The sequence below is a fragment of the Danio aesculapii genome, chromosome 8, assembly GCF_903798145.1.
Source record: "Danio aesculapii chromosome 8, fDanAes4.1, whole genome shotgun sequence".
Lineage (NCBI taxonomy): Eukaryota > Metazoa > Chordata > Actinopteri > Cypriniformes > Danionidae > Danio > Danio aesculapii.
In genome coordinates, this window is record NC_079442.1 from 46,211,963 (window position 1) to 46,239,169 (window position 27,207).

The 27,207-nt window shown below is 35.7% G+C and overlaps 1 protein-coding gene across 2 annotated transcripts in view; it reads left to right on the plus strand.

Annotated features, from left to right (window-relative positions):
• Window positions 1-27,207, plus strand: part of hdac6 (histone deacetylase 6) — a 52,659-nt gene continuing 25,452 nt past the window's right edge. Inside the window, exons 1-21 of one of the 2 annotated variants that reach the window (XM_056464083.1) lie at window positions 1-37; window positions 161-352; window positions 3,794-3,889; window positions 4,130-4,222; window positions 6,175-6,260; window positions 6,595-6,679; window positions 6,766-6,806; window positions 6,916-7,012; window positions 8,375-8,472; window positions 8,567-8,671; window positions 10,301-10,369; window positions 10,471-10,597; window positions 14,621-14,686; window positions 14,766-14,825; window positions 18,766-18,855; window positions 18,941-19,047; window positions 20,639-20,706; window positions 21,298-21,424; window positions 23,936-24,064; window positions 25,770-25,938; window positions 26,030-26,232. In XM_056464083.1, coding sequence (XP_056320058.1) covers window positions 3,827-3,889; window positions 4,130-4,222; window positions 6,175-6,260; window positions 6,595-6,679; window positions 6,766-6,806; window positions 6,916-7,012; window positions 8,375-8,472; window positions 8,567-8,671; window positions 10,301-10,369; window positions 10,471-10,597; window positions 14,621-14,686; window positions 14,766-14,825; window positions 18,766-18,855; window positions 18,941-19,047; window positions 20,639-20,706; window positions 21,298-21,424; window positions 23,936-24,064; window positions 25,770-25,938; window positions 26,030-26,232 — 1,883 coding nt within the window. In that variant the 5' untranslated portion in view covers window positions 1-37; window positions 161-352; window positions 3,794-3,826. The other variant, XM_056464082.1, reaches the window with a different exon arrangement.

Here is a 27,207-nt window from a genome sequence, read left to right on the forward strand (position 1 = left end):
CACTGAGCGACATCTGAGGCGCTGAACACAGTTGGGCGTGAGTTAGCTGTTAGCATTTACTAGCAATTATTGAAAAGCTATTTTTATTATAAGTTTTAGTAAATATTGAACGTATTTGCTATGCGGTGCCTATTTTGTTAACTTCGTTTTTCACTTTCAGGTGCAGTTTAGAGAAGAACAACAGGCTCGGATACTTAAAAGGGGGCAGAAAGCTTGAGACTCAAATGACTGCAATATTGTTGTTTTTTTCCCATTAAATCTGAATTTCACGGTGTGCTTTTAAAAAACCCGAAATTTATTTGACTACAGATCTATCTTATCCTCTCATTCACGTCGCATAATTTTGAAAACAGTAAGTAAAACCTGTTATTTACATTCTTGTGACATCTGTCAGTTTTTAACATTCATTTTCTGATCAACATACAATCGTCCATTTTGGGATTTCATTAAATATGCAGACGTTTTGGTCTAAATATGTGATTTCTGTAAAAGAAGGATGATTGGATGTTTTTTTATTATTTATTTTATTGTGTTTTTTTTAGTAGTAATACTATTTTTATTAGCTAATTATAGAACAAAAGGTGTTTCATAAAACAGACACAACATTTATGCACCTGGCAAACAATTTTTATTCAAGGTGATTTAGCTTTACACTGAACATACCCTTTCATTTCTTCTTTTCATCAGTGACTTTTGTTTTGCTTTGTTTTTCCCTGGGATTTGAAGCCAAAACCTTTGCAATGCTAACCCAAATGCTCTACTGTTTGAGCTGCATGAGGAATAAACTTGTATAAACTATGGATAAAATTTATTTAATTTCTATTCAATAATCAGGGTATCCACGGGGTCTTAAAAAGTCTTAAATTCACTAAATAATAGTGCTGTAGGTCTTAATAATTTTAAACGGGTCTTAGTTGTCCAATGTCCATGTAAAGCTGCCCAATCGGGCTAACACCTATCCAATCACTAACAATATATTTTATTAAAAGTTTATTCATAAATTCTATTTACTTATTAATATGGTTTAATCATCTTCCTTACAATAACATTTGTTTTTAACTTGGCCATTACAAAAATCATAGCATTTAGCCTTGTGTTCGTCTGAATTTTTTTTCCATAATGACCTTAAAAGTCTTAAATTTGACTTGATGAAACCTGTAGAAAACATACGCTGTAAAAAATGCTGGGTTCCACACAATTCCTTCATATTGTCCCAACACAAATCAGTTTGGTTAACTTAATCCTTTTTAACAATTTAAGTAGTTTGAACATTAAACAATTAAGTTGTCCCCCACCCCCAAAAAAACTATAGACTTGTGTTGGTTCAACTCATATTAAATAAGTAGTTTGAACAAGCAGCAAAGGTTATTTTTGACTGTATATAAATACTTACCAGGGCCATTTATATTGAAGTTGATATTTAGCTGCACCATAATGGTGTTTCGTAACATCTATTTTTTTATGAGGTGAGTTGTTATCCTCAACTCCCAATCTGGAGGACCAGAACGAGTGTATGTGAACAGAAGAGCAACTATTGAACAGATGGATACTTTAAAAAAAATGATTTATTGTTATTATTTATTTGGATTATATGTATGTTAGTTTTAGAATAGAACAAAAAAGAAATCCCTTAAACTGCATGTATTATTAACAGAAATGTAAGGGAAATTTGTTGTTTTATTTTATTTTGCATACCAATTTTAATGGCTAGCATCTCTGATCATTTCAATAATTAGATTTTTAATAAAAATTAATAATCTTCCAATATAATTTTAAAACTTTTATTAAACTATTAACCGTTGCATGTAACCATTCCCCTAATTGAAATTTTTATTTATTTATTTATTCTTTTTTTCTGAGTACCCATTTCTAATATTTTTATGTACCTAATCATATAACAAAAATTGTTTCATAAAAAAGACAACATTTATGCATCCGGCAAACAATTTTATCCAAATTGACTTGATTTACACTGAATTTACATTTTTCATTTCTTTTAATCAAGGACTTTTGTTTTGCTTTGTTTTTCGCTGGGATTTGAACCCCAAACTTTGCGACGCTAACCCAAATACTAAAATAAACTTTATGGATAACATGTAACTGTTATGTCACAAAATGTTTAATTTTTCTGTCTGTTCAATAATCAGGGTGTCTTAAAAAGTCTTAAAACATCTTCAATTTCAAAAACCAAATTCCAGACATTAAAAAGTCTTAAATCCTTTTAAATATTGTGCTGTAGGTCTTAAATCATTTTTAAAAAGGTCTTCATTTTCTTGTGTCCTTGTAAAGCTGCCCAATCTGGCTAACATCCATCCAATCACTAACAATATACTTCGATAAAGGTTTTAAGAATCGTTAATTTATGAACTCTATTTACTTATTAATGTGGTTTAATTACTTATTCATTGATTTTCTTTTCGGCTTAGTCCCTTTATTAATCTGGTGTCGCTACAGTGGAATGAACCTCCAACTTATCCAGCATGTTTTACGCAGTAGATGCCCTTCCAGCTGCAACCCATCTCTGGGAAACATCCATACACACTCATTCACAATCATACATTACAGACAATTTAGCCTACCCAATTTACCTACAGTATAGCACATGTTTTTTTTGGACTTGTGGGGGAAACTGGAGCACCCGAAGAAAACCCACGCAAACATGGGGAGAACGGGCAGACTCCACACAGAAACACCAACTGACCCAGCCGGACCAGCGACCTTCTTGCTGTGAGGCGATTGTGCTACCCACTGCGCCACCGTGCTGCCCTATGTTGCTAATCATAGAACAAATTGTTTCATAAAACAGACACAACATTTATGCATCTGGCAAACGCTTTTATCCAAAGTGACTGAGCTTTACACTGAATTTACACTTAAAAAAATTTCCTGGGATTGTAACCCACAACCTTTGCGATGTTAAAGCCAAAGTTCTAATATTTGAGCTCCAGAAAGAATAAACTACGCAAGAAATTTGTCACAAATATTTATTTTTTCTGTCTATGAAATAGAAACATACATATAGGAAATTAAGTTGTTGTTTTTTTGTTTTATTTTGCATGTAAAAATAAAATTACTAGCATCTGTGATCATTTTCATAATTAAAATTTTAATAAAAATCAGTAATTTTTCTGAATTACTTTTTAAATAAACTATTGTTTGTTCCATATAACCTTACCCCTAGTTGGAACTTTTAATTGATTGTTTATTTATTTTTTGGGGGGCGACACGGTGGCTCAGTGGTTTGCACAATCGCCTCACAGCAAAAAGGCCACTGGTTCGAGTCTCGACTGAGTCAGTTGGCATTTCTGTGTGGAGTTTGCTTAATCTTACCATGTTGGTGTGGGTTTCCTCCGGGTGCTCTGGTTTCCCCCAGTCCGAACACATGCGCTATTGGTGAATTGGGTAAGCTAAATTGTCCGTAGTGTATGTGTGTGAAAGTGTGTGTGTGGGTGTTTCCCAGTGTTGGGTTGTGGCTGGAAGAGCATCTTCTGCAAAAAAACATAAGTTGGCGGTTCATTCCGCTGTGGCATCCTCTGATGAACAAAAGGGGCTAAGCCGAAAAAAAATGAATGAATGAAATTGGCCGTAGTGTATGTGTGAATCTGAGAGTGTGTGGATGTTTCCCAGTACTGGGTTGCAGCTGGAAGGGCATGCGCTGTGTAAAACATGTGCTGTATAAGTTGGCGGTTCATTCAGCTGTGGCGACCCCTGATAAGTAAGGGACTAAGCCGAAGGAAAATGAACGGATTATGTTTTTCTGAGTACCCATTTCTAGCATCCTCTCTTTTTCAAGCTCTCTGTTGTGGATCTGTAAAATTCTCCCCTGATGGATCCGGTTCCAGATACCAACGGTTCTTCGCGATCTCCGAGAGGAACGCCAGAAACAAAAGTGAGAGAACGTTTACAATCCACCACCCTAAAAAAATCTTAGTATTAACCATTTCATCATGACATGTTCATGATTTGCTGTTTTTATCGGTGTCTAGTTAATAATCCACAGGTTTTCTTGATGTTTGCCCACTTGATCTCTGCAGCGTCTCAGCTGGTTGTGCAGACTTTTGAATGTCAGGTGTGGGAGCTTGTGCTTTGTTTAGATTCTTGTTTTAACAGTGAGCAATCTTTAAAACAGAACCATAAGAAGAATCTACAAGAGGCCAGGAGAAAAGGCAGAATGGATCGGAGCAAAGCTGAGGAGGAGATGAGCAATGAACTGCAAAATCTGGTAAACGCGCCATCGTTGTTACTCTTTTCTGATGAAATCTGTCTGAAATATCAATATAAAGTTGAAGTCAGCATTATTAGCTCCCCTGAATTATTAGCCCACCTGAATTATTAGCCCCCTGTATAGTTTTCTCCCAATTTCTGTTTAAAGGAGAGATTTTGTCAACATATTTCTAAACGTAATAGTTTTAAGAACTCATTTCTAATAACTGATTTATTTTGTCTTCGCCATGATGACAGTACATAGCATCACCTCATGGAATTCATAGTAGCCATTACACTTTCTCCCTCCATTAGCAAGTGATACACAGATTTCCATTTTCCTATAGTAAGAACATCTCTATAGGGAAACACTATGGGGATTTTCTAGGTTTCTTCTATCTGTGTGTTTGGCATTTCCTTGTGAGAGCCCCCTCTGGCCATCAGAGGAGATTTACTACTGATCACACAACCTTGCTTCATTGACAAGATGTGCATGACATTCGCAGCTTTGCTCAATTGTGTTTGCAATTTCATTTTACACTAAATTACAAGTAGCTTGTAGAGTAGCAAGGCCATTTTAATTTTTCCCAACAATGCCAATCTGCTTACTAAGTCTGATGTCACCCTACACAGCTTTCAAGCGCACTATCAAACTGTATACACTCACCGGCCACTTTATTAGGTACACTTTACTAGTTCCAGCTTGGACCCCCGTTTGCCTTCAGAACTGCCTTAATCCTTCGTGGATTTAACAAGGTACTGGAAATATTCCTAAGAGATTTTGGTTCATATTGACATGATAACATCACGCAGTTGCTGCAGATTTGTCAGCTGCACATCCTTAATGTGAATCTCCCGTTCCACCACATCCCTAAGGTGCTCTATTGGTTTGATATCTGGTGACTGTGGAGGCCATTTGAGTACAGTGAACTCATTGTCAAGTTCAAGAAACCAGTCCGAGATGATTCACGCTTTATGAAATGGCGCATTATCCTGCTGGAAGTAGCCATCAGAAGATAAAGGGATGGACATGGTCAGCAACAATGCTCAGGTAGGCTGTGGCATTGACATGATGCTCAATTGGCAATAATAAGCGCAAAGTGTGCCAAGAAAATATCCCCCACACCATTACACCACCAGCCTGAACCGTCGATACAAGGCAGGATGCATCAATGCTTTCATGTTGTTAACACCAAATTCTGACCCTACCATCCAAATGTCGCAGCAGAAATCGAGACTCATCAGACATCAGTTTACGGTTCTTAGCTGACAGGAGTGACAGCCGATGTAGTCTTCTGCAGCTGTAGCCCATCCGCCTCAGGATAGGACATGTTGTGTGTTCAGAGATGCTCTTTTGCATACCTTGGTTGTAACAAGTGGGCATTTGGGTTACTGTGGCCTTTTTATCAGCTTGAACCAGTCTGGCCATACTCCTCTGACCTCTGGTATCAACAAGGCATTTGTGCCCACAGAACTGCCGCTCACTGGATATTTTCTCTTTTTTGAACCACTCTTTGTAAACCCTAGAGATGGTTGTGCATGAAAATCCCAGTAGCTTAGCAGTTTCTGAAATACTCAGACCAGCCCGTCTGGCACCAACAACCATGCCATGTTTAAAGTCACTTAAATCACCTTTCTTCGCCACTCCTAACATTCTGATGCTCAGTTTGAACTGCAGCAGATCGTCTTGACCATGTCTACATGCCTAAATGCATTGAGCTGCTGCCATGTGATTTGTGTTAACGAGCAGTTGGACAGATGTACCTAATAAAGTGGCCGGTGAGTATGTTATATATATACAAGACTTCCCAAATGAATAATTCACTGAATTTCATGGACAAATATATATAATATTTTTTTTTACTTCAGTTATGAGCGTGCAGTATATATATTTTTATCAATGTGTAATCACATGCTCAGTGGTAGAGTTCTTTCAGAATGGTTGATAAATATTTTGGGATTGTTTTTTAGGATGTTCAAGGAAAGAGCAAAGCGGCAGGAACAGGTCTTGTGTATGTAGACGCCTTCACTCGCTTTCACTGCCTCTGGGATGCCAGGTAAGGCTTTAGGATAATTAAACCCAGTGGAAAAAACTGAATTAAACTGAAATAAAAATCTTAATAAAGAGAACACATTTTATCTTATATCAGTGAAGAATAAAGTAAAAGGGTAACCATTTGAACACTTCAGCATTTTCAATGAGGCATTCAGAAATGTCTTTAGGTCCTATGCACTAAAGTGTATTTACCTTAAATGAGCATCATATTTAAAAACAAAAGCTATTTTTAGTGATTGCATCAATGAAAGTTGCATATATTCATAGAAGTTCTCTTAGTAATGGTTTATATAAGTTATCATATAACGGCTGATTATGCCGTTTTGTTTTAACAGCCATCCAGAGTGTCCAGCAAGAGTGAGCACTGTAATGGAGATGCTGGAGACAGAGGGTCTGCTGGGACGCTGTGTACAAGTGGAGGTTGAAAAACACCTCTATTGATGTTATTTTGAACGTATATTACCTGTTTTCCTCTTGCATTAAATAGTTTGTTACTACATTTTTAGGCTAGAGCTGTGACAGAAGATGAGCTGTTACTCGTGCACACGTAAGTTTATGTCATGGTTTAAGATTCTAAGGCTGACACTGGTTATTATTGAGTGGGAAATGTTTTATAATATCTTATGTGGCATGGGTGTGTGTGTTTGGTTTGACAGGAAAGAGTATGTAGAACTGATGAAATCCACACAGAACATGACAGAGGAAGAACTGAAGACTCTTGCTGAGAAATATGACTCGGTTTACCTGCATCCTGTAAGTCCTCTTCAGTCTTCAATTCTAGTTGAAGTCAGAATTATTAGCCCTCCTGTTAAATTTGAATTCTTTTCTATTTATATATTTATTTCTGAACATAATAGTTTTAATAGCTCATTTCTAATAACTGATTTATTTTATCTTTGCCATGATGACAGTAAATAATATTTAACTAGATATTTTTCAAGATACTAGTATTCAGCTTAAAGTGACATTTAAAGGCTTAACTAGGTTAATAAGGCAAGTTAGGGTAATTACGCAGATCATTGCATAACAATGGTTTGTTTTGTAGACAGTCAAAAAATATATAGCTTAAGCGGGCTAATAATATTGACCTTAAAATGGTTTAAAAAAAACTGCTTTCATTCTAGCCGAAATAAATAAATCAGACTTTCTGCCGGAAGTAAAAATATTACAGGAAATACTGTGAAAAATTCCTTCCTCTGTTAAACATCATTTGGGAAATATTTAAAAAAGAAATTCACGGGAGCTCTAATAATTTGGACTTCAACATATAGTCGGTAACTCTGTTCTAAATCAGAACCAGACATTCCTAGTTAAGTCACCATAAAGTTAATATAGAGCTTGAGAAATGTTCCTAAACATGAATCAGTAACTGATATACTGGCCCCTTGTTTTGACAACAGTAACATTTTAACATGTTTACATAATAGGATAAAAAATAATCCACCCTGCCAAAGTGTATTACATGTATGGTTTCAAGCAGGGTGCACATTACAGGGGGGTTTGGGGGGGATTGACCCCCCCCCCCCCCCCCCCAAATTAACTCCTAAAGGACGTCAGCTCTTTAATAGTGAGAAATAGTTTTCTCTGATTCATATTTTAAACAATAATGTTAATAAAAATAATAATATATATATAAATGTACATTTTACCACCCCTATAATGGTTCATACCATTGTGAATGCACAATCAGTCTGTGCGAGAAATCAGTCTGTGCGAGAATGTACACCACCGATGGACATCGTAAGTGTTAAAAATGCCCTTTTTTAGTAAAATAGCTGTTTGTGTAGACATAGCTTAAAAGTAAAGTCAAATTAGACACAGTTTTTATAGTTTAACCTAAAGTAACCTCTGAAGTAGCTAATCAGACATTATTGTAGGTCAGAATGCACTAAATACCCCTAAAACACAGAAAAATTAAAGGCTTTTTATTAATAATTTAGATGTAATTTAAACAAACACAATAATTTAATTCATTGAAGCATGTGTTATGCAAATGAACATTAGCAAAAAAGTTGACCCCCCCCCATTCGTCAAGGTATAAAAGGTATAATTTGCACCCTGCTTTTAAGTAACATGATGACCATTTTATATGAAACCAATTCAATTCCACACCAGGAGTTTTTCAGCTCCGCCTGTCTGTCAGTGGGATCAGTTCTCCAGCTGGTGGATAAGGTGATGACATCACAGCTGCGTAATGGCTTCTCCATCAACAGGTGTCACTGCAGCATCTCTCCTTCTCAACAAATCAGATATACTTTCTTCTTTTTTATTTACATGGAGTTTATATATTCTTTTCTAAACACACAGGCCTCCAGGTCACCATGCTCAGGCAGATAAGATGAACGGCTTCTGTATGTTTAATAATCTGGCCATAGCAGCACGATATGCTCAGAAACGACACAGGGTTCAACGGTGAGTCTGCTTTCTTTCTTTACCATGATATGTTTAGACCTTTTCTTTTTTCTCTTTTAAAAATGAAAGATATTATGAATAGCTACATTTTGCTGGTCTTACTGTGAGCGATCATGAAATAAATCTGTCAATAAGAAGAGTTCAAATCATTTTTCAAATGTAGTGACTTCTGAAAGTGATATTTTCTTTCATTGATATTTATTTAGCACAGGGGTTCTCAACCTTTTTTACTTCGAGACCCACCTTTTTCTCCGAAATTTTTATTAATTTTTTTGCCATGGAACTTTTATTCTTGCAAATAGCATTTTACATTTTATTACAACCCACAAAACAATCCCCAAATAAAACAATCAACATTTTCAAATTAATAAGTAAATAAATAAATAAGATAAACAAAATAATAATAAATAAAATAAAATACAGAGGAAAAAAAAAAATTATAATATCAAACCATATACATACATACATACATACATACATACATACATACATACATACATACACATATACCTTCACTCAATCCACATCTAAGGTTTTTAAGTGATTAGAAAATGCAATAAGTTGTTGCCATTTTTCAAAAAACTGTTCCTCCCTACCTCTGATATTGTATTTATTTTCTCAAGTTTTAAAAAGAAGACCAAATCTTTGAGCCACAATGAAATAGAGGGGGGTTGTGGGGAGGTCCAAGACAACAGTATTCTGCGTCTAGCGAGAAGAGATGCGGAAGCCACAATGTCAGCGTGTCTCCGGTTTAAAGGTTGACACTGAGAGGGAACACCAAAGATCGCGATTAAAGGGCAAACAGCTAACTTGACCCCCAGAATATCAGAAACAATTTTAAAGAAAGTAATCCAATAATTTTGCAACTTGGGACAAAATACAAACATATGACTAAGGTTACATGGTGAAAGTTTACATTTATCGCACGTATCTGAAACATTGGGATATATTTTAGAAAGTTTGGCCTTTGAGAGATGAGCTCTGTGTATCGTTTTAAATTGTATAAAGCTGAGTCTAGCGCATGAAGTGGAGGTGCGCACATTGTCCAATACTGCACTCCAGTAGTCATCTTCAAACTCTAAGTCAAGTACCTCTTCCCAGGCCCTCGAAATTTTTTTTTAAGGCCCAAACTGATTGTCTAGAGCAGGGGTGTCCAAACTTGGTCCTGGAGCGCCGGTGTCCTGCTGAGTTTAGCTCTAATTTGCTTCAACACACCTGCCAGGAAGTTTCTAGTATCTAGTAAGAGCTTGATTAGCTGGTTCTGGAGTGTTTTATTAGGGTTGGAGCTAAACTTTCCAGCACACCGGCCCTGCAGGACCGAATTTTGACACCCCTGGTCTAGAGAAAATGCTTATTTTAAAGCATTACTTGTTAGCAAAACATTTATTTTGCCTTCTATTATTCTCTTATTTTTCTACAACATTAAAAAAAAACTAAATATTGTGCATGTTTATATATATATATATATATATATATATATATATATATATATATATATATATATATATATATATATATATATATATATATATATATGCTGGTTGTAACTTGCTTTACTTGTAATGCCTTACCCCCAACACTGGTCTTAAATACAGTTTGTGGTTTGAGAATTTGTTGTTCCCCCTACAGAGTTTTAATTGTGGACTGGGATGTGCATCACGGACAGGGAATCCAGTATATTTTTGAAGAGGATCCCAGGTATATTTATCAGTCGCCAACATTTGAGATTACAAATATTCTGTATTAATATTTGGTATTTTAATATGGTCTCATCTGCCGTGGTCTTCTTGTTTTGGCAGTGTGCTGTATTTCTCAGTGCACAGATATGAAGACGGCTCATTCTGGCCCCATCTCAATGAGTCTGACAGCAGTTCGGTTGGTTCAGGAGCAGGACAAGGCTATAATATCAACCTGCCCTGGAACAAGGTATGCTCTGCAGGGATTTATAGATTTTAGGAATTTAAAAAGGTCTATTCCTAGCATTGAATATCAGGGTTTTTTTTTCTTCAATGTAGGATTGCACAATATATCATTTCAGCGTTAAAGGGAACATAGTTTACCTCTTTTTTCTGATTTAATATTAATATTATGGCTCTTCTGAGTGTGCCAGTTTAGGTTCAGTTTAAAACACAATTCAGATTTTTTTATTATAATGTGTTAAAAAGTGTCACGTTGGGGGCGTGTCCACAGTTCGCTGATTTATGGGTGTGTTGCTTCACATGTAGATTAGTTTCGGCTTCCCGCCAACGTAACAAGGGGGCGGAGCCATGAACTCACCCGCTCTGCGTTTGCAACAGAGTCTGACAGGCAGACTGCGAAGGGAGCTGGAGTGAGAGGTTTAGCATTCAGTCGTACATGTACAACTCTGACACAGACCAAGCAGAGAGTACAAAATCATATGTGTCTTTGTACAGTTTTACAGCCAACTGTGTGCTAGTTTTAAGTGCCGAGCTTGTACACAGAAACTAATAACCACGCACACTGAATTACCTTTGACTGAGGCACCGGATGCGCCGCTTGAAGCCGCGACACGGCTTACCAGACACTCTCTGTAGCGCGGCAGAAACATGAAGTGTCCCGAAACGTCGCGCCACGCATTTTTGAATTCTAAACATAGGTTTCTGCAGCGGTCCGCGGCGCCCAGCCGTCGACTTGAGTGTACCCTGATAGAAACCGATGTTTAGAATTCTAAAACGCATGCTAGTTAAGATCACAGGGAGCTTCTGGGATCGCGAGAAATGCAAACGGCTAAAGTATAAGGTAGACTCGATGAGAAGTACACATGTTTGCAAACCTACCTAAAGATCCAACCAATAATTCCGATTAGAGCGATAATGTGGAGAATATTGCTCTTGTGTTGAGCCCAATGAGCCTTGCATCTAAAAATAGAGCTAGCGTGTTCCTTTAGTGATATCGCTTCGACTGCAGTCGGTTTGAAAACCGCTCCAATTGGTCCACCGTTTTTTATGTTGTTAAATTGAAAAAAAAGCACTGGGTGTGCTTATATCACCCCAATATGACAGTCTATACACCATACATGCACATATGGCTGTCCAAACAGCTTGAAAAGTAGATTTTTTACCATAGGTGCCCTTTAATATCGCAATGTGCACATCCGCAATAGTCACATCTCAGGATATGCAGTGTTGAGTTACGGTTATAGTTGACCAGGAGAAACCTCTCAGAACACATGAGGATTGTGTAGTTATTGCAGAGGTTAACCATAATGGAGTGAAGGTTTATCATTTGCACATGTTTTTAAGGCTTGTCAGAGTTCAAAGTATTCAGGCACAAGAGATGCTACCATTTGTAACTTTGATAAAGAATCATTTTATTGAATTATTTATATTTTGTAATGCTGTTTTACATTTGATTATTCAAATTCTGTACTTGAACACTATTTGACTGACCGGAAAACCATAAAACACTACTTATTACATTTTTATCTTTGCTCTATTGTATTTATCTATGCTTGTAGTTTGTTTATTACATTTTATGCAAATTTCGCCTCCCTTCAGAATTAACCCAGTCAATCTAATTTACTAAATTCTTTCCAGATAACAGTTTTCAAGTCATGTAGTGAAATTCTGTAAATATATCAGAATATTTATAGCAGAAAAATGAAATATCTCAATGTCAGATTTGTCCAATATCATGCAGTCCTAGTTCAAAGCATGAAATATCAGTGGATTTTTTTTTGTCAAAAAATGTCATGTTTTTGATACCATCTTTAGGCATGGGACAATAACCGTTTTTTAGGTATTCAGTTTGGAAAAGTCAAGGTTTTAAAACTGCCAATGTTTTTGGTTATACCATTCCCACATATTTTTTATTTACATTTGTTTTTAAGGACAACAGTATCTAGCAGAAAAGATATCCAAAGATGCCGTTTTAAATTGCAAATAATATGTGTTGTTTTTAAAACTAATAAAGACAGCAGAAGTCAATAATTCATTTGAATGATTAAGCCAGACATGTTACTGTTCCGAAATATTTTAAATGTTTCTTAAAATGAAATATATTGTGTTCAATGGGGTAATAGTTTTAGTTTTTTACCCAGACATTTAAAACAATATATTTTAGAGCAGTGATCACAATACAGTTAATCCGTGATGTTTTTCTCCATGGTTATCATACCGTCAGAATTTTATACCGGCCCATATCTAACCGTTTTTTATTATCGCATTGTTTCACACATGTAGTTTTGGTTAGACTATTTTTCAGCTTTATTTTATTCAATTCATTATTCGTTTCATTGGTCACTTAAGTCAAATGTACACTGTAAAAAAACTGCTGTAAAATCTACAGAGTTACTGGCTATTTTGGTTGCCAGTAATACTGTAAAATTAACAAATGCACCGTAAATGAATAATTATTCATTAAATTATTAATTTGGAGTGCACTTGTAAATTTTACAGTATTACTGTAAATTTTTACAGTATTACTGGCATAAATTTCAAGCACACTGTAAATTAACAGTTGCAACTGTGCTTTTAAAACTACATTTACAATACGCTTATAAATTTTACAGTATTACTGGCAACCAAATTTGCCTGTAATACTGCATATTTTTCAGCAGTTTGTTACAGTGTAGTCTCCAGATTCATCCAATCCTTTTCCTTCGGCTTAGTCCCTTTATTTATTAGAAGTCCCCACAGTGGAATGAACCGCCAACTTATCCAGCATATGTTCAACTCTGAAAACTGGACTTCAATTTACTAGAACTTCTATGTTAAGCTGCTTTGACACAATCTACATTTTAAAAGCGCTATAGAAAATAAGATGAATAAAACAATGTCATTCCAGCCACAACCCAGTACTGGGAAACACCCATGCACTCTCACATTCACACCTATACACCATGGCCAATTTAGTTTATTCAATTCACCAATAGCACATGTTTTTGGACAGCGGCGACCTTCTTGCTGTCAGGCGACAGTGCTATCCACTGAGCCACCATGTCGCCCTAGTTTCCAGATTGTACCTGTTAATTAAGGATGACATGCAGGATAATAAAAACTGTAAGAGCTTTGTCTTCAAAATGACCACTTTTAACACCAAAAAGTAGACAACAGAACAGTTTAATGTATTGTTTGGAAAACTATTAAATATTGGAGCCATGCAAACAGTAAGTACCTCAAACTTTTCAATATTATCCATTGATGTTCTCATAGTGCCTATTAAAATCCTACAAAATGGTATTCAAGCTAAAACCATTTTAACATTATGCAACGCACAACAGCGACCTGTTAATTCAGCTTTTTTGTCAATAAATGTAATGGAAGTTTCATATATTTGGTTTAGAGTTGGAAAACCTGACTAATAATTTACTTGTCCAATGAATGTCCTATGGAGATGCGTGTAATTCAAGGGATCATAGATTGACTTTGAGTTAAAAAATGATCCTTTAACACCCAAAAAGCTTTGTTAAAGTACACATGACATCAAAATTAATTATATGATTGTGTTAGCTCACATTGCTGTGGTGAACAATTCATCTGTGCATGTCATTAAGAAAAAATATAGTTTGACCTTGTAATCTAAAATTATAATCTGAAAATGCTCTTCCTATTTGTTTTCAATATAATTCTCAGATTAGGCCTGTCTGAGGTATTGGGCGGGGTTAACATGCTTAACCACGCCCCTCCAACTGCCAGTTTTGTCTGTTAGGTTGTAATAACTCTGCCCAAAATCCTTTTCCTGATCTTTCAGAATGAAATGCCTTCTTTACTACATCCAATCAGCTTGCAGTACAACAAACAAGCCACACCCACTGTTTTCTCATATTGCATTACTCTAGTAACTGCATCACAATACGAAAAAAAACGGTCAGAGCTTCTGGTTCATGCGGACTTTAACTGACATTAAAGTGGACAGTAGATCAAAACATAACATGTTACTGTGTAGAATTGTGCTGAATTTAACCTGATGCTTTAATTTAACCTACAGGTGGGGATGGAAAGTGGAGATTACATCACAGCTTTCCAACAGCTTCTCCTGCCTGTGGCATATGAGGTAAAAGCACTCAGGAGCATAGTCTCTTATTTAATGTTTTATTTGCATTAGTGACTGATCGCTTGTGTATGTCCTGCAGTTTCAGCCTCAGCTGGTGTTAGTGGCCGCTGGATTTGACGCTATGATCGGTGACCCAAAGGTGGGATACTCTGATCTTTTCTTAATATTTGTTTTATGCTCATTGTTCACACTCATTTGAGCACAATCATACAATATTTCAAGTACGAATGCACCGATACCATTTTTTTTGGAATCTATTCGATCCTGATGCCAAAATTATCAGTATTAACCGATACAGATCTGATACGATGTTGTGCCCTTTGTTATTTTTAAACATAATACAGTTTCTATAGTTCTGCTAGTCATAAACTCAAATAATATATCTTCTTTAGTAAAAATAAAAGACCTACAGGCCTACTGTATATGACAGACGACACGATCTAACTAAAAACGTGATGCTTGCTGTAAACTAGGCTACATTATTTGAACATTCCTTACAGCATTGGTTGTGTCTGTTGTGCTCCAGCTTGTGTTTTCTTTTTAATAATATATATTTTTTTATCTGTAATTGACTACCACTACAGGGTGGGCCATTTATATGGATACACCTTAATAAAATGGGAATGGTTGGTTATAATACCGTCCTGTTTGTGGCACATTAGTATATGTGGGGGTACTTGTAAATAACTCATGAAAGAATAAAGTTACGTTAAAACCAATCACATCATTTTATAATCAGAATTAATTATATATAAAATACTTCTCACTTTTAAAGCCATCCACAATCTTGCTCCTCCATACCTTGCTAATCTTGTTCATATCGCCACACCTTCTCGAACACTTAGGTCTTCTTCTTCTATTCACCTCACTGTTCCCTCTGTCTGCCTTGTCACCATGGGGAGCAGATCCTTCAGCCACTCTGCTCCTCAGCTTTGGAATTCACTTCCTCCTGATCTCCGTAATTTAGACTCTCTTGCACAATTTAAATCCAAACTCAAACACATCTGTTTAGAACAGCTTATTCTCTTTAATCGACTGCATTTTTAAAAAAGTTTGTATTGTATTTTATTGACTTTTATTGTGTTTTTATTTGAACTGATTGTTCTAGCTGTCCTGTACGGTGACCTTGAGTGTCATGAAAGGCGCCTTTAAATAAATGCATTATTATTATTATTATTATTATTATTATTATTATTATTATTATTATTATTATTATTATTATTATTATTATTATTATTATTATTATACAAATGGCCCACCCTGTATTAACCCTCATCACTGGTAAAATAGCCAGCTAGCTAGCCTGATATTCTCCCACAGGTTTAATGCAGACTAAACTAAACTGTGTGAGGCCAGTTTTACTTATTAAGCGAGTTAGACGGAGAAAATGAAAGCACATCAGCACCGAGGAAAAATCAGATGCTCAAGACATAATATTTAAAATAATGACTTTGATTTAAAATGTAGCAAATATGTGATAGGTTTGTGATACGATATTTACAGTGGAGCGTTAATTAAATCCTTATATTCCATGGAGTGAAGCAAATCATCCACCCGCACAGTTGTGTTCATATATTTTTGTCGAAAAAATGACCTTTTTGGAACAAATTTTCTTTGGCATAATTTGCATCTTAATTTGAATGTATTTTCTGCTGGTCAACCAGATGAATGAATGACATTTGAGGTGAAGTTTAAAGCAAGGTCAGTGCGTTGAGGATCTGTTCAATGTATTATTGAGCCTTTTCTAATTAAAGATTTCAGGTAGGCCTACTTTGTGTGTGAAGAGCAGGTTATAACCCTTTGTTGCGAATGCGATCATCTTACACTCACAGCGCAACATGATTTAGAAACAGTAATGAACTCCCTGTTGCAGGTCAAAATGAACTCATTTAATGCATTTCTCCACTGATTATTTAAACTAACAGGAACAAATAGTCTTTGAGAGTTTTTGTGTTGTTATGAACGAACGCAACATGAATGGAGAATGATTGACAGGCACAGCGGAGAGAAGAGCTGAGCTGAATTTAAGCACTTGAATATTCATCTGTGCTTTACATTAAACTATCCAATAACTTCAGAACATTTGGGATATAGTAGGCCAACATGACAGCTTTCCTTATAATAGGCTACCTTCATGGCTTTTGTTGGCGTACAAAGTCCACAGAATATAGCGCACATGCTGGTTCAGATTTGGATCGGTCCCAGCTAGCCAATACCCATCCTGCAAAAAAATATGCGGTATCGAGCCGATATCCCATACAAGTATTTGATCGGTGCATCCCTAATTTCAAGTTACATTTGCACCTCGGCATGTGACTTTAAATGACATACAATTGATATACATTATTGCCAGGTGTACCAACCATACATAGAACTCAAAGATTGTTAAAATATAGAAAAGAAAAATAGCATAAAAATTGAAAGGAAAAAGAAGCAATTAATTACTTCCAGGGTGAGAATGTGTCCGAATGCAATTCCTTCCACAATAATCTCAAATGACCTTCAATAAAAATAAAGTTGAAGTCAGAATTATTAGCCCCCCGGTTAAATTTTTTCCCCATTTTCTGTTTAACGGAGAGAAGATTTTCTCAACACATTTCTAGACATAATAGTTTTAATAACTCATCTCTAATAACTGATTTATTTTATCTTTGCCATGATGACAGCAAATAATATTTGAATAGATATTTTTCAAGACATTTCAAGTGACATTTAAAGGCTTAACTAGGTTTATTAGGTAAACAAGGCAGGTTAGGGTAATTAGGCAAGTTATTGTATAAGGATGGTTTGTTCTGTAGACTATAGAAAAAAATATATAGCTTAAAGGAGCTAATAATATTGACCTTAAAATGTTTTTTAAAAAATTAAAAACTCCTTTTATTCTAGCAGAAATAAAACAAGTAAGACTTTCTCCAAAAGAAAAAATATTATCAGACATACTGTGACAATTTCCTTGCTCTGTTAAACATCATTTGGGAAATATTAAAAAAATTCAAAGGGGGGGCTAATAATACTGACTTCAACAGTAGGTATTAGACAGAATACATTGTTAATATATATAACCATTTACATATGCACACATTAGCATATACTTATCTATCAGTTGAGCATCTTCTATTTATTTATAGCCACAAAATCAGGCCGTCTATCTGAAATATATTCAACCCATTTCCAGCTTCAGATCTTGTTTTAATTAAAGAGCCCATATTATGGGTTTTTGAAAATGCCCTTCCATGTAGTGTGTACCACAGCTCTAAGTGAAGTGAAATATCCAGCTAAGGCTTAAATCTGTAAGTGTACAGTGTTTAAAACTTTTGATTCATCTATAAAGGAGTCGACTCATAGTGCTTCAAACGAGTCGTCTTGATAACGAGTCATTAGGTGTTTCGTGATGACACGACTACGAAACACAAGTAGTTGCGCCCGCAAACCCGGGACATTTGAAACCTGCGGCCCCGCCCACTAACTCAGAAAAAAAAGCCACACACATGCACAGACACCGGTCGAATGAAGTCACGCTGTGCAGATGGATATTATTGACAGTCTACCCAAAGATGAAACCTCAGCAGTATAGGCTGTCATCTGTCCAATCAGCGCAGATTAGCTTCACTCTGAGGAGGGGTTTGGGTACAAATGAATCGCTGAATGATTCATATGGGAGTCGCTGGAATAATTAGGTAAAAATAAATGCATATTATAAGACCATGAGTGTTTTTTGACCTTGCACGCATATTAGACTGTTGTTGGAGACCCTTACAACCTAAATATGACCCTATTTCATGTATAATATGGGCTCTTAAAAACAAGGTACAGTACGTTGCAGGTGTTTAGTAACAAAGGTATTTTCATTTTGTTTTGTTTTATTTTCTTTTTTTTAACCACTAACTTAAGACAGAAACAAATGGACACAATATAAAAAAAGAAAAAGAAATGAATTCAATAATTACATTAAATCAAATAAAAAAAAATACAAATTATGGGAGTAGAGGGAGAGGATTTTGGGGAGATTCAGCTTCTGCCCTTTTAATGTAACTTGCCAAAATTCACTGCACTATGTTAATATTATTCTCTGTGTGTAGGGCGGGATGCGAGTGAGTGCTGAGTGTTTCTCCATTCTGACACACATGCTGAAAGCTGTAGCACAGGGAAAGCTTGTGCTGGCTTTAGAGGTATGAACGCATTATCTGCAGTAGTTAAACAATAAAGGATTCTTCTTTTTGGTTGAGATCTCACACACAGCACTTCATCTGTTAGGGTGGGTATAACCTGCAGTCCACAGCGGAGGGTGTTTGTGCTAGTGTTAGGTCACTTCTGGGTGACCCCTGCCCTCACCTTCCATCTGCTGGCGCTCCCTGTGAAAGGTGAGCTAACCAAGACACAGATTTGCATTGATACAGTGGAGGGAAAATAAGTATGGAGCACATCATGTTTTTTCCTGGGAATAATATTTCTAAAGGAGCTGCTGATATGGAATTGAACCAGATTTTGGTAAAAACCAAAACAATACAAACCTATAAAAATAAAACAAGACAATAAAAATCTGAAAATGAGTAGTGTAATAGCAATGGAATGACAGACGGAGAAAGTGCTGAACTACTGAAAGGTATTTAATACTTTACAGTGTTTCCTCTAGGATATTTTCCAGCTGTGGCGGCAGGCCTTTTTTACACAGATCTACCAACTACCTGTGGCGTTATTTCAATGACAAATGTCCTGAGCGCAGTATTAGAAGTCGAGATCGCATTTATGTAGTAGCCTACGAGCATGTGGATCTCTTTGCTTGCGCGCCGATTTTTTCTGCTCGTGCACAAAACTTCTTGCCTCCCCCTCAAATATAAGCCGCTTTAAGAGCGCGCAGATCTTCTTGTGCGCTCTCAAATAAACGCTGCTGAAGTGCGATTTAGTGCGTTTATGTAACGAGTATGTCTCCAGCATTTATTCGATTTTGCTAGGAATATTTATGAGTGCCTCCGATATTAAGGCGTCCTGAAATAAAGTAAAACGGCTATACGTCGTGTTTGCTGGCCTCACGCATCACGCACCTGTCACAGTCAGCCAGTCAGCACGTAACCTTAAAGGGTTAAACAAATGACGCACAGCACTACTATGGTTACAGAAAAGTTCGCGCTGGTATAATTAACTTACCTTTTAATACGTTTTGGTGCGATTATCACCCGCTATTAAAAACATTGAATGTTTTGAATGAGAAGCTGTAATGTAGCCTTGGCGGGATGAATCTTGGCGTGGCGCCCCACAATGGGAGAATGAATGTAGCGGAAACCATGCTTTGTATAAAAGCTTTTTTGGTGACGGCAGCCTAAAGACGCTTTCTTTTAAGTCAAATGCATTCCTCAGGTGTGAGTTTCTCACAGCCTTCAACAGAGTGTAAAAATCTTCATTTTCTGAGGGTCTCGTCTATCAAATCTGATCTTTATTTAGTATTTTCTATTGGACTCAGGATCAGGTGATTGGCTGGGCCATTCCACAGCTTCATTTTCTTTCTCTGAAAGCATTTGAGAGTTTTGGATCATTGTCTTGCTGAAATGTCCACTCTGGTTTGATCTTCATCATCCTGCTAATGTAGATGTTGGACTGAAGCTGCAAATGTTTATTTAAATTGACAAATCGCAGAGGGTTTCTGAATAATTACGCGATATTTAAGCTGCTGTCTGGGCTTTCACTGCCTTTCTACATCTCCCTTTCTTCATGTGTTAAATATTTTTTTTCCCTGCATCATTTCATTTTAATACGCATAACTTTAAAATTAAGCTAAAAAGATTTGTTTTTTGCATATATGGATCTCTATTACCAATATCCAGGTAAAATTTAAGTCAGCAGCACCTTTAGGAATGTGTTTTCTGAGGAAAACGGTGACATGTTCAATACTTTTTTCACCCACTGTATATTGTTAACTCTCTACGAAAAGTTATATTTTGTCATATTGTGTTGCAGTGCCTTGAAGTCAATCTCAAAGACCATCTCAGACTTGTATCCATTTTGGAAGAGTCTTCAGACCTTTGGTAAGAACTCCGATAAAATGTTTTATTTACAAGTAGACGTATTGACGAATGATTTCCAGATCACTGTAACGTACAGATGCAGTTATAAGACATGAACAATTCCAATAAAAACAATCTGATTACACTTTATTATAGTTATTAATGTAAGTACAATTTATTATTATGCATTTTCAAATAAATTTGTGCAGCTTTAATTCATTATTAGCGATTAATTAGGAGTATGTTTGTTGTACTATCCACAACTATCTTTGTTAATGTTAATAATACTAATCATACAGCTGTTCATTAGTAATGTTAGCTCAATTGCAATAATACTGTTAGCTCAATTTAAATAGTAAAAAGTTATTAATGTTGAAGTTAATATTAATTTAGATTAAGAAATGCTTTAGAAGTATTTTAAAACCCTATTGTAAAGTCTATTGAAAAACAAATGTTTAGCTTTCTGAAACAGAGAGAAGAGATGGAGGAAGATAAATTATTTCTAATATATTGTTGAAAAGCTTGTTTCATCATTTAGCACTTTTATAAAGAAATTCGAGGCTTGTTTAGTTGTCTGCTCTTCAATGTGTGTGTTTGTTGGATGACCTTCAGAGGGCGGTCCTCTGTCTGAAGTCTCCCCCCTGCCAGCTCCAGTATGTGGAGAAGTGAAGGTTTCCTCTCCGATCACTGGGCTAGTTTATGACCAGAGAATGATGCTTCATCACAACATGTGGGATGGGTGAGAGCAACCACTGCCAAATAACATTATCACAGGGTGCACACTGATCATGCAATTTCTGGAATATCGTGCAATTTTAGGAGATTTCAGGAGATCTATTGCAGACATTGAAATCAGGAATTTTTTATACTTTTTTTCAAAGTCATGGAATATCAGGGATTATTTTGTTTGTTTGTCTTTAAATTATATTTTATTTTTTCTATACTATTTTGAGGTCAATTATTTATTGTTTTTCCTCATAGTTGCTATTCAATCATGCAAAATGATATTCAAGCTAAAACCATTTTATTATTGTTATTATTTTAACATTATATTATTAATACACAGTTGAAGTCAGAGTTATTAGCCCCCCTGTTATTTTTCCCCCAATTTCTGTTTAACAGACAAGATTTTTTCAACACGTTTTTGAACATAATAGTTTTAATAACTCATTTCTAATAGCTGATTTATTTTATTTTATTTGGTCCTACTTTATATTAAGTGTCCTTAACTACTATGTACTTACATCAAAATATAAATACAATGTACTAAGTGTGTTCATAATGTATCGTAGAATACTTCTGAAGCTATTGAGGTGGGTTATGGGTATTGTTAAGGAAAGGTTTGGTGGTATGGGTAGGTTAGGTGTGGGTTATGGTCTAAAGCAGTGTTTCCCAACCCTGTTCCTGGAGGCACACCAACAGTACATATTTTGGATGTCTCCCTTTTCTGACCCATTAACTTCAGGTGTTGGAGTCTCTTCTGATGTTATGCAAAGTTGATTCAGGTGTGTTTGATTAGGGAGAGATTGAAAATGTGTACTGTTGGTGTGCCTTCAGGAACAGGGTTGGGAAACACTGGTCTAAAGGATGTGTAATTATAAATGTAATTACAGAAATTCATTTACATGCAGGCATGGGCATTGATAGGCCAATTTTAGGGGGGATGTAGCCCCCCCTACATTTCTATTCAGCCCCCCTAAAACTTTTGCGATTAGCTCATAACATGTACACTAAATTATCGGCTTAGTCCACTTTAAATTTGGTAAGAAAATGATGGCAGAATTCGGCTCCTGCCCGTCTTTTGTTTTTCATTTGATCAGCAAACCACAGCCGTGGACAGCGAGAGAACGAGGTGTGTGTTTATCGATAAATTGTTATAATATCTGCTTATTTGCAGTTCTTCGATATAGATAACCTTGTATCCTCTGTATCTCAATGACATGGAGGAGCAGTCAGGTTTTCTCGGCCTTCACCTCATCAGCACAGCTGTTTCCTCCAGCGAAAAATTTAACTCTTAACGAACATTTCCCTACTTATTTTTTCAAAATGAACTACCAATATGAAACACTTTACAGTTCGTGTGGCATTAATTCACCACACAGTCTTGCACAGAAAGGATTAAGCACAGTGACAGAACCACTTAGAGACTTTAACTGTCGCTAAGTCACTGACAGATAGAAAGTGACAGATAGAAAGTGTTGTCTACTATTAAAAAAATACTTTATTTATTATTATCATTCAGATCATAAAATATGTGAATTAGCCTGTAAGTTTAAAAATATATATTTATATGTATGTCATTTAATTAGAAAAGTGACAATTTATTTATTTAATACATGGAAACAAAAAATGCACTTGAATATAGAAAGGGGTTTTTACTACAGCAAACAGGTGGGTTGATTCTATTTGGCTTATTCAGCCATAATATTAGGCTCAGCCATAATATTAGGCTTAATATATTTTATATATATTATATATATTATATATATATATATATATATATATATATATATATATATATATATATATATATATATATATATATATATATATATATATATATATATATATATATATATATATATATATTATAGTGAAGTATAAGTACAATGTAAAAACATGCATTTACAGAATAATCACATTGTAGTGAATTATTAATTTTAGTGTAAGTACATATTAGTTATGGCCATATAATATAAAGTGGGACACATAATATTTTACTAGATATTTTTCAAGATAATAGTATTCAGCTTAAAGTGACATTTAAAGGCTTAACTAGGTTAATTAGGGTAATTAGGCAAGTTATGGTAATTAGTCAAGTCATTGTATAACAATGGTTTGTTTCTGTAGACAATCTAAAATAATATTGCTAAAGGGGGCTAATAATACTAACGTTAAATGATAAAAAATAACTGCTTTTATTCTAGCCAAAATAAAATAAGACTTTCTCCTGAAGGCAATATATTATCAAGACAAAAATTCCTTGCTCTGTTGAACGTAATTTGGGAAATATTTAAAAAAGAAAAAATGGGCTAATAATTCTGACTTCAACTGTATAAGCACCACAGCAGTTTATTTGATATTTGATATCTGTCTTAACACTAGAAGTCCCAGACTTTTCTAACGCTCCTTAAGCCAAAAGACTAAAGTGGGAACCCAGTAGACTGCCAGTTCTCTCAGTTGTGTATATTATGTTTATTTGCTTTTACATACTGTAATATATCAGATAAGAATGCATTGATTCCTACAGTCATCATCCAGAGCTCCCTCAGAGAATTTCACGAATCTTCTCCCGCCATGAGGAGTTGGGCCTGCTGTCCCGTTGCCATCGGATACCAGCTCGCCTAGCAACAGAAGAGGAGCTGGCACTCTGTCACAGGTGAAGTGCTTTCAGATCAATAAATACATATTGATCACATTCATGTGTTTGTATTTCATTTCTGTCATTAGCTATGTTTCCATCCACCCATTTTTATGCACATTTTGGATATGCACATTAAGAAAACAGTTGAAATGCATATCAATATTGAAAATATGCATTAAAAAATTAATACGCATAATTGAGTAAGATTATCGTTATTTTCCATTCTAAGAAAAAATGTGCTTGAACTACGATGGAAACACTTACCAAACAAATTCCAGTATGCACTTTCAAAAAAGCCATGTGATTTTTGTTATAAGACAGTTCCTCCCACACATCGACTTTACTTGGGCGGGCCGCCCAGATATATTAACGGCCGCCCAAGTATATTAACGGCTGCCCAGGTATATTTAGTGACACATAATTATTATTTTTTTACTATTATTATAATCCTCTTACACTTTTTTTGTATCCACCCAATATAACCAAACACCGCGATCAATTAAGTAGCGAAAAAGCTTCTCTAATTTACCCGTTTCGTTCTGTGTGAGTGAGACTTGTCAACACTCCCACAAACAGTCTCACGTCCTCTGCAGACCCAGAGAGACGCGCCTTTTTGGGACTTAAACAATTCGTCCGGCCCGGGTTTCTAAATCTCCTAAAATGTCTGGGATTTAACTTTTGCTTTGCTTTCTAAAGCTCGTATGCGTTTTTGCATTACTCTTTTATTAAATAAAATAAAATATTTTTATTTTATTAAAGACTTTCCGCTTGCTTCACAGCGGACAGTGCGCACAGCCGCGAGAGTGAAAGAAACGATTCAGAAAAACTTTACTATATACTCAGAGAGGATGAAACGATTGGTCTAAACTGGCTGCAAAGTATATGTACACCATTAGTAATGGTTAATAAACGTGTTTGCCTTACTTAAATAATCTACAAGTTTTAATCTTGTAATTATGATATTTTTTTTTATTCCTTTTTCTGTCATCTATTTATCATTTGCTGATTGTTTTATTAATTTGATGATGTTAAAGGGGTGGTCCAGAGTGTATTTTTAAGGCTTGATTGTGTTTATGGGATGCAAAGCAATGTGTGCTCATGCTTTATTTGTAGAAAATCGCATTATTTTTTCATACATCCTACTTGGATTATATACAGCTACTCAGCTAACATGAAAACCACTGTCATGTATTAAATAAAGACAATATTCACGCAGCTTTTCCTATCGTAGCAAAATAAGTTTTTACTGTTTATTAAGTGACGATTTTGTTCTGTTTGACTCATTGGATGGAAACATTGCTTTATTCGCACTAGGGCTGTGCGATAAGACGATATTTGATCTTGGACGATCAAAATCACTGCACGATCTTCACGAAAAATCGTTGTATCGCTATATATTCCTAAACATACATGGTAAGAGTATATTTTTATATGGGGACATTAGTTTGGTTGTATTGTACCTTTGTAATTTGCAAAATAGTCAACTAGAACAATTGAAAAAGAATCAGGATAAAAATCGTGAATTGTGATTTGTTCAGAAAAAATAATGATATGATATTTTTTCCATATCGCCCACCCTTCACGTCTTTTATATTCGCATGATATTCCAGTCTTGTGCATAAATTTAACTCACATCTCTGGATGGAAACATAGCTACTGATATATCATTTCTGTGACTGGTGAATCTAATGTTGTACATCACTGTTTACCTCTGTGCTAGTTCCAAGCACATAAGCACCATTAAGAGTTCAGAGCACATGAAACCCAGAGAACTAAACAGACTGGGGGACGAATACATCTCCATTTTCATCAGTAATGAGAGCTACACTTGTGCCCTGATGGCTGCTGGCTCGTGCTTTAATTCTGCACAGGCCATACTCACAGGCCAGGTTTGACATTTTGGGATTTTTACAAGCAATGATGTCTCGTTTTGTGCTTGGAAATATCTTAAAGTCCTACATTGTTTGTTTGGCCCTGCAGGTGAGAAACGCTGTGGCTATAGTCCGTCCTCCGGGTCATCACGCAGAGAAAGACATAGCTTGTGGTTTCTGTTTCTTTAACACAGCTGCTTTGACTGCACGCTATGCCCAGAGCATCACGCGTGAATCTCTGCGTGTCCTCATCCTCGACTGGGACGTTCACCATGGAAACGGCACACAGCACATCTTCGAGGAGGATGACAGGTTTGTCTGGTGCTGCCATTAAGAATAATATCAAATGTGATTTTGAAGCGCAAACCAGTTTTATGCTGTAAATATTTATGGAAATAGCCAAAAATACATACAGTGTTCAACATAAATGAATATATTTATTAATTTCTCAGTGAGTATAGATCAGGCATGGGCAAACTCGATCCTCGAGGGCCGGTGTCCCTGCAGACTTTTGCTCCAACACTAACCAAACACACCTGAACACCCTAATTAGTGTCTTCAAGATCACTAGAAAGCTACAAGCAGGTGTGTTTGATTAGGGTTGGTGCAAAACTATGCAGGGACACCGGCCCTCCAGGATCGAGTTTGCCCATCCCTGGTATAGATCATGTATTTTGGTGCATTTGAACAAAACAGATTTATTAAGCAGATATTTTTTTATTAAATAATAGTTTAGTCATAGGACATCTTTAGAAATAAAAAGATAATACTTTAAAATTCATGCAAAATATTGACAAAAAATACAAACTACAACATTTTAACTAGATTTTATAAATTTTTTTGCTTCTTGATTCTCTTTTTAAACTTTTTTATTTAATATTTTTTCCTAACACAAATTTAGATGTACTAATTTTGGAGCTGTTATGTTTTTAAAGATGGTGAGTAAAGGGGAAGGAGAGTAACATTAATTTTGGGTGAAACGCATAAGCAAACAAACAATATCACAAGATGGCGACAGAGACATAATAATTTCTTAGGGGAGAAAAACTCAGCGTGATTTCTTACTACAGATGATCAAATCATTATTAAACTGGTAAGTGACTTTCTGACTCTCTCTCTCTCTTTTGTTTGTTGTAGTGCTGAATTTATACCATAGTAATTGTATTGTATTGAGTGTGAGATGGGACTCGCATATCAGGAATGGGTGTATTTTCTGTTGGCTCACTAAACTTGAGTTAATTTTTGGTTGGCTATCTGTTTGTTTCTAATCAGTCTCCTGTTTTCGTT